The sequence below is a fragment of the Fukomys damarensis genome, unplaced genomic scaffold, assembly GCF_012274545.1.
Source record: "Fukomys damarensis isolate Sample0158 unplaced genomic scaffold, DMR_v1.0_HiC HiC_scaffold_16, whole genome shotgun sequence".
Classification (NCBI taxonomy): domain Eukaryota; kingdom Metazoa; phylum Chordata; class Mammalia; order Rodentia; family Bathyergidae; genus Fukomys; species Fukomys damarensis.
In genome coordinates, this window is record NW_022900928.1 from 116,179,534 (window position 1) to 116,188,423 (window position 8,890).

Sequence of the window (8,890 nt, forward strand, 5' to 3'; positions counted from 1 at the left end):
GTTCTTCTCTAAATGTCTTGTAAAATTCAGCAGTGAATCCATCGGGGCCTGGGCTTTTCTTTGTTGGTAAATTTTTAATTACATTTTCAATTTCACTGACTATATTTGGGGTGTTTAAAATATTTTTATCTTCTTTGTTCAACTTTGGTAATTCTTAAGTATCTAAAAATGTGTCCATTTCTTCTGTGTTTTCCGTTTTGTTGGAGTATAGGTTCTCAAAGTAGGTATTCATGATCTTCTGGATTTCTTTTGGATCTGTTGTGACTTCGCCTTTTTCATTCCTGATTACATGGATCTGAGCCTTTTCTTTCCTTTTTTTGATAAGAGTAGCTAAGGGTTTGTCAATTTTATTTATTCTTTCAAAAAACCAGCTCTTTGTTTCATTTATTTTTTGTATCGTTTTCTTAGTTTCAATTGCATTGATTTCTGCTCAGATCTTTATAATTTCCTCTCTTGTTCGAGCTTTGGGTTTTTCTTGCTCTTGTTTTTCTAGGAGTCTAAGTTTCATCATTGGTTTGTTTATTTGAGCCTGCTCTGTTTTCCTAATGTGGGCATTCAATGTTATGAATTTTCCCCGTAGAACTGCTTTCATTGTGTCCCATAGATTCCTGTATATTGTATTGGCATTTTCATTTATTTGTAAAAACTGTCTAATTTCTTCTTTAATTTCCTCTGTAATCCATTGATTGTTTAGGAGAGTGTTGTTCAGTTTTCATGTGCTTGTGAAGTTCTTACAGTTTCTTGTGCTATTGATGTCTAGTTTGATTGCACTATGATCTGATAATATACAGGGGATGATTTCAATTCTTTTGCATTTATTCAGACTTGTTCTGTGAGCCAATATGTGGTCTATCATGGAAAATGATCCATGTGCAGCCGAAAAGAATGTATATTCTGATTTTGTGGGGTGGAATACTCTGTAAACATCTATTAAGTCCATGTGTTCCAAAGCTTGGTTCAATTGATTGCACTATGATCTGATAATATACAGGGGATGATTTCAATTCTTTTGCATTTATTCAGACTTGTTCTGTGAGCCAATATGTGGTCTATCATGGAAAATGATCCATGTGCAGCCGAAAAGAATGTATATTCTGATTTTGTGGGGTGGAATACTCTGTAAACATCTATTAAGTCCATGTGTTCCAAAGCTTGGTTCAATTCTGTTATTTCATTGTTGATTTTCTGCCTAGATGATCTGTCCATTTGTGATAGTGGGGTATTTAAATCCCCCACTACAATTGTATTAGTGCTTATTTGGTTTTTCATGTTACTTAATATTTGTTTTATATAGTTGGGGGCATTTATATTTGGTGCATATATGTTTAACTTCATTCACATTTTAAGAGTAGTGGGGGCCATGGAGTCTCTGGTATTATCGCCCTTGGCCTGTGAAGGTTTTGAACTGTCCCCAGATATACAATGCCGAGTGAACTTTATATCAGACTAACTGAGAAAGTAGGCTGCTTTCTCAGGGGTAGGAGAAATACCAAACATTTGTATTACTTTGCCCTTCTAAGCTGAAAAGTGGAAGCTTAGATAGCTTCTATTTGCTTTGAGCTTCTTGTTGATGATTCTCTACCTATTAATCAGGGTAGTATTATTTGCCTTGTTAAAAAAGGACCATCTGAATATTCCCTCCTTTGAATTGTAGTTGGATATTAATTCACTGCTAGAGGGTATATTGGTAAAGATTTCTAAAATTGCAGAGAAGTGTTTCTTCAATCCTTCAAGTTTGTTAAATGCCTTATTATAATGGAGATCATAATCTCCTAGTTGGTAGAAGAGAAATAGTTGCTGGGCATATTTTTTCCCATCCTGCAAAATTGCTATAATAGAAAATACTTCATATAGTTTTTTTTTTTTTAATCCATTCCACATGCTGTAAGATCCTTAGGGAATAAGTAGATGACCAAATTCATGTCTTTTCTAAGGCATTGAACAATGTTAAGGTCACCAATTTAGAATTCATGGGCTTGAGCCTTTACAGGTGAATAGTGAAGATAGTTGGCTTTAGTACTGTGTGCCTACACATTTTTAACTACTAGAATACTCAAATGAGGTCATGAATTTGGGAATCACAGCGCTCTTAGAATATCTTGATTATTCAGCATGATTTATCAAATAGTCAGCTAATGAGTGGTTTTAGGGGACAAAACAGAGTAAGCCTTTAGGCCAGGAATGTTCATATCTCCTTGATTTGTTCTTCCCCACAGATTGAAACAGTCAGTTTTGATCTGCTCAGCAGACCAAGCTCCCTGATAACTTTCACATTTCTATTTTTCTTTGCTTTTTCTCATACTGAAGAATTTGTTTCTTTGTGAGGCAGCCTCAAGTTGCAGCCCACTTTGGAAATGATAACATTATTAATGTACTTTGTTCTATAATATTTATGACATTGCTTGTTGACTGTGTTTATTAAGTATTCATAGCTTGGGGAGTACTGAGCAACACATGGAATATTGAGGTCCAGCTAAGAGCAAAAGACATATAGTAATGATTTCTCATCTTGTGGGATGCTATGTTAAGACTGGGGTTGGGCCAGGGATTTAGCTCAGTGGCACTGCGCCTGCCTTGCAAGTGCAAGGCCTTGAGTTCAATCTCTGGTATTGGGGTGGTGGGGGAGTGGGGAGACTGGGGCTGTTGTTTTCTAATTTAATCTGGGATTGGTAAAAGGTGGGGTATCCCTGATTCATTACTTTTCAATGCCTTGTACTGTTTGACAGTTATCCCAAAAAGGCTTGGGGAGAAACTAGATGTTTTCTATGAATATATTAGAAAAGGTAGTTATAAATTGTTAAAATGGTGCTTGAATTTGGGGTGGAGGGAGGGGCGTGAGGGAGCAGGCAACAACAAGATTTTTTTGGGGGGGGGCACCGGGGATTGAACTCAGGTCCTTGTGCTTGCAAGGCAGGCTGCCGAACCGCTGAGGTAAATCCCCGGTCCACAATAAGATTTTTAAAAACGACCACAATTTAGAGTTGAACATCCCCAAAGGAATACTTGGCTCTAAGTATTGCAGAAGTGAAATTTTATGTCTTGATAAATAGCAGTGTTACCCACATTTCTCAAATATGATTTTTGAAATCAGAATTTTGTATCTCACCCCCCCCCACCAAGAAGTCTTGCTGTTTTATATACTGATCATGAGGCTCTTCCACCAGGAAGCATCACTCACAGCTAGGAAAATAATTTTATTCTTTTATGTTCCAGCGAGTCACCAGCTAATAAACCATATTGAGCAGTTTTTGGGTACGAATGAAACACCCTATTTTATGAAGAGCTTGGACTGCATCAAAGCCTTCCGAGAAGAAGCCATAATGGTAACTGTGGCCTTACCTATCTTTTCTTCCCAAACAGCTGGTGGCCATTGCAAGGCTTTCCACACAGCTTTCCACAGAGAAGCCTGGGCTTTGCTTTGGAAATCACTGTTTTCACCCTGAGTAGCAGTGTATACCAAGAGAAGTGGAAATGATGAAACTCATGTTATTGTCATTTCTGAGGAAGAATTCAGGTGGACATGGCAGGCGGGAGCATTGTCTTATCTCTCTTGCTTTTTATGACACCAAAGCGCTGGCTTTATGTTCCTGCTTAGAAAACCAGGGAAATTTCCATTGTAACCTCTGGCAGCCCAATTGTTATTGTAAAAGCTAACTATTGTATTAGAACTCTTAAATTGGGCTATTTTAAGGAAATTGATGGAAAATATATATTGGTCTAATTACTGAGGATTTTAGGGAGATAGGGGTAGAGATTTAAGTGCCAGGACAAAAAGAAAACTGTTCCATTGTTCTTTAATAGTTACTCAGCTTCCCCTCACCATTTGTTAAACAGTTTTTGTTTTATTAAGAATTTTTAGAAAACACTTCTAAAAATCTGCAGATCGTTTATAGGCCTTTAAACTGCTAGATAAGAGGTGAGCAAGTTTCAATTTGTAAAATGTATTTTTATTTTTTGGTACTGGGGATCGAACTCGGAACCTTGTGCTTGTGAAACAGCAGGCGGCAGAACCACTGAGGTAAATCCCCAGCCCTAAAAAATATATTTTTAAAGTACGCACAGGGGTATGTTTTTGTGTAGGTGTTTATTAAATATTTGCTGGATAAAGGAACAAATCAATGCTTAAATAATTTACTTATAAAAATGACAAGAAAATGAGAAAGTAGTTAAAATTAGATTTGAATAAAAGATTCAAAGATGCCCCAAATATCCTACAGATAAAAGACAAAATTTTGGAAAAGTAGAATGAAGACTATGGCCGACTCAGTTGAGTAGAGAAAGATGTGGATGGGAAAAGGTCATAAAACAGGTTGATTTTTCAAAAACACTATCCCAAGTTGCATAGAGTATCTGATAACACTGTACGCTATGGCTATTGCATGTCCTTAGAAGCACGAAGTCACTGGGTTCTTATAAAAAGAGAAAAAGCTGGGACTACAGCTGTAGGTCAGTATGACAGCACTTGGCTTGCATGTGTGAAGACCTTGGGTTCAATCCCCAGCAGTGTAAAAAATTAATAAATTAAAAATAAAACAGATGAGAGGGGAACAAAACAGATTTTAGAGACATATCAGTCAATCTTAATTTAGATCATTTTTAAAAAGTAGATAATTTTTTTAAACTATAACATTACTTTTTTAAAAAAGGAAGAAACTTGCTGGGCATGGTGGCGCACACCTGTAATCCCAGCACTTGGGAGGCTGAGGTAGGAGGATCGCTGTGAGTTCGAGACTAGGCTGGGCTACATAGTGAGTTCCAGGTCAGTCTCAACTACATAGTGAGACCCTGTCTCAAAAGACCAAAAGGAAAAAACTTGTATAGAATAATTAAGAAAATATGAATAATAACTAGTTATTTGCTTCTACTAAGGAATGGATAATTTTTGTGATATGTAATGACACTTGAGTATGTTTTCTCACCCTCATTTATATATCTGTAATACCTAAATACACATAAATATATAAAGAATATGTGTTTTAGATACTGAATCTGAAATATTTGTAAATGAAATAAAATAACAAATTTTCTTTAAAACAACTAAGACTTCTGGGAGAAGTTAAGGATACAGGTGAAATATGATTGGTTGCATCGATAATTATTGAAGCTGAGTGGCACATGAACATTCACTAAATTATTATCTTTTTATTTGCAACTGTCTGTATTAAAAGTTAAAAGTAACACACCAGGCTACTAAAAACAGTGTGGCTGTGGGAAGCCTGTGCCTTCTGGTTATGGTTCTCGGCAAACAAAGCTCAGTTTGAATTGCCAGCTGCAAGTTACCCAAGAAGGACAGTATTTCTTTATAAATATGGTAGATTCAAAGTGTGTATTACTTTGGACTAGGGAAGAATTTGGTTTTGTATTTGCTCTGAATGCCACTTTTTCTTCCTTTTTTGATCCCCAGTTTTCAGAAGAACCACGCTTTAACAGTTTCCTGAAAGCCCTTCGAGAGAAAGTAGAAATTAAACAGTTAAATCATTTCTGGGAAATTGTTGTTCAAGGTAAAGGGTCATTTTTCTCCCAAGTGTTTGTGCTATTTTGAAAAATATACACAGAGCCTCCAAATATAAATTATATAGCATAATGACTTGCATAGGACCTGATGACTTTCCATTTTGCCTTGGGAAATGCCTGGGATTTGTTGAACTTAATAAGCATAAATCTAGAGTGATAAATAACAAGTAGAGATACATATCTTGTCTTACAATGTACACAGCATGACTGGTTTCCAAGATTGTGCCTCACAGTTTGTTGTCTGAAGCCATCATAGGAGCAAACGTTGACCCTTCCTTCCAATCCTTGGCCATTTCAGATTTGCCTGGTCTGCAGCACTTGGACTGACTCCCCCACACTTGCTCCCTGGTACCTGCTGTGACCATGTTCTTGGGTTGTTCCTATCAGCAGCCGAGCACTCATGTGGCAGAACCACTCAATTTCTCAGTTACTCACAGTAGCCCATGTGATTTAAACCCAGAGGGAAGGGAACACACATTGTTTCAGTATTATCAGGCTTGATGTTTGGTTTCCTTCTTGCCCTTTGCACATTTTTAAAAACATGACCCAGGTTTTGTTCGGAACCCCAGTGTAAAATATTATTTATTAAAAATGCATATTATTGGCTCACAAGTATAAGGACTCGAGTTTGATCCCCAGTACCAAAAACAACAACAAAAAACAAACATCAACATTTAAGAGATAGTATGAAGCATTTTCATTTATAATAGGAGACAAAATTAGTTTCCATCCATCTTTTATGTAAAGTTTATACAAAAGGAGTTACATGCCCTCTAACAGTATTTCATCACATACACAACTGTTTCCTTGACAGCTGTTTTTTCAGCCCTTTCACCTTTACACCGAGGAGCAAAGCAATTAGGATGCCTGGTGTATACGGCTTATTCAATCACTTTTGTGTGTCTCCTGCTGACCCAGTAAATGAAAGAAGTTGATATGGTTATTCCTTGAATGGCTATAACATTATTTGCTGAAAAAAACTTACAGACATACACAATACACATATTTTCTGAAATCTTATAGGCTGTTGAGAGAATAATACAATCTGTGCCATTTCTAGATACAAATGTATGTTAAATAAATGTGTTTTTCTGCAAGTATATAATGCACTAGCCATTTGAGACAGGAAAAAAAAAAATCTTATGAAGAAGAAAAACCTAAACAGTAGATCTTCTATCCTTGATTTGCCCTCACTGAGATAAAAGAATGATAAACATGCCAATTATAAAAGCATGTTTCCCTGTCATCTGTCCACTGGCCATTTTGTTTTTATTTGATTTTTATGGTCAGTTATACTATTATGAGTCAAAATGTATGCAGAGTCTAGCATTGTGTACCTGGTATGTTTGGACAGAAGTATACAGTCATTCAGACATTTATTTATTCAGTTTTTCATGTGTACCACATGGAGGGGAGTATGAAGATGAATCAGACTTAGTCTCTGCCCTTGAGGAAAATACAGTCTGTGAAGACAAATAACATGTCCAGTTATGTAAGATGTGATAAGAACTATTTGAAAGTGATCTTAAGAGTTCTAGAAAAGGGAAAGAAGACTTTATGGAGTGGGTAGAAATTGAAATGTGGCCTTTATTTCTTTTGTACTAGCAAGAATGAGAGAAAGGGTAACAATGTAAAACGAAACCCAAAAAATGTACATCAATTGCTATTACAGTTTTGTGTTATTTCCAGGATGGATCACCTTCATAGTTATACAGGTCTCCAGAGCAAAGATGGGTGGTGTGGAAAGGAAAGCGGGGCTGAGACTCCATGTTTTTGTTTTATTCTGTGAATTCTTTTTTAGATGGGATTACTCTGATCACCAATGATGAAGCCTCTGGAAGCACTGTCACAGCTGAGGAAGCCAAAAAGGTATTGAGAGATGACCCCTTGTTTTTAGATGAATTAGTGCACTGAACATTATTTTCTTTGGTGTCCTCAATAGAAGGTAAATTTTAAGAGTATAGTGTGCACCCTCTCTTTATTCAGCCAACCAGCAAATTGCTTCAGTTTTATCTTCCTCATAGCAGACATTGTAATTTACTTAGCTTCCTATAGACCATGGTTATGTTTCTAGAACTCATTTGTAATCCCAGTTTACAAGTGCTACTAAACTCCATAGTGCATACCAAGCTTATCCTAGACCCTGGTAAAGGCTATGAAATCCTTCTGGCCCAGTGATTCCTACCCTGGCCACACATTAGTCACCTGAGAAGGTTTCTCTCTCCCCACAATCCCTATTAAAAATATGCAGCAGCTGGTTGTGGCACATGCCTGTAATCCCAGCACGCTGGGAGGCTGAGGAAGGTCAATCAGAAGTTCAAGTCCAGCTGAGACAACTTTGGGACTTAACAACGCCCTGCCTCAAAATAAACAATTCAGAGAGCTGGGAACATAGTTCAGTGCTAAGGTTCCCAGTATATCTCTGCTTCCCTAAAAAAAAATCACTCTAGAGATTGTGTTTCGTGGGTCTGAGATGGGTCCTAGACATGATTTGTTTGAGTTTTTAAAGCTCCTCAGCTCCTCAGGCATTGTAAAGAGCAGCAAGTAGCTAAGTAGCTAAAACACGCATAGTCTAGGGTAATGGTCATTCAAGTGTGTTTTCATTAAAGACCCCGTGAGCTTTTGATTGACACAATTGTTAGATCAAGGGCTCCCTTCTTATCTATGAGTACTGTATTGAATTTGATTTAGTTATGAATCAAATACATGTGATTATTTCATTTGGCAACCATTGTATACTCAAGATTGTGATGAAATTACATTAGATAGCTCAGAAGTGTATATTTCATAACACCGTTCACTGATCTCACTCCACTGGCACAATCCTGGCAGTTACTGTGGTGCTCGGAACTCCTACCCTTGAGACATTCACACAGGGTGGTTGTAGAAACCCCAAAACTATGTGTTTAGGGAGAACTTGACCTGAAGAAGATGGATAGGAATCTGTTAAGGAACTGGCAGGAACAAGGATGAAAATGTTCATTATATGTCTCAAGGCAGGCCACACTGAAAATGCCTTGAATGTTCAACTCAATTAAAGTGATTTGGCAGAAACCATAAGATTGAGAAAAGTTAGTCAGTGTACAGGAATTTTTATTAGATACCGTGCCTGGTAAAATTTTTGTTAAAGAACAGATGTGGCCCCTACTTTGAAGAGTAAGATCCTGGAATTTTAGAAGCATACTTCTAGGTACTGATTGTTGTCTCTGGGTGTTCCACAGTATCTGTACTCCCTTCTGCTAGGACTCAGAACCATGGGCTTGAGTATGGCACTTAACTGTTGGTAACTTTATACAGTGTTGTAATTACCCATTCATCCCAACTGGAATGTATCAATAATAATGGAATGAACACACACACACACACACACACACAC

The 8,890-nt window shown here is 37.1% G+C and overlaps 1 protein-coding gene across 5 annotated transcripts in view; it reads left to right on the forward strand.

Moving 5' to 3' along the window:
* The window catches only part of Tmem169 (transmembrane protein 169), a 124,995-nt gene that overhangs the window by 101,705 nt on the left and 14,400 nt on the right, over positions 1–8,890 (forward strand). For all 5 annotated transcript variants that reach the window (XM_033764611.1, XM_033764609.1, XM_033764610.1 and 2 more), the window contains 3 exons: positions 3,214–3,323; positions 5,405–5,501; positions 7,316–7,383. In XM_033764611.1, coding sequence (XP_033620502.1) covers positions 3,214–3,323; positions 5,405–5,501; positions 7,316–7,383 — 275 coding nt within the window. The remainder of the gene's footprint in view (positions 1–3,213; positions 3,324–5,404; positions 5,502–7,315; positions 7,384–8,890) is intronic.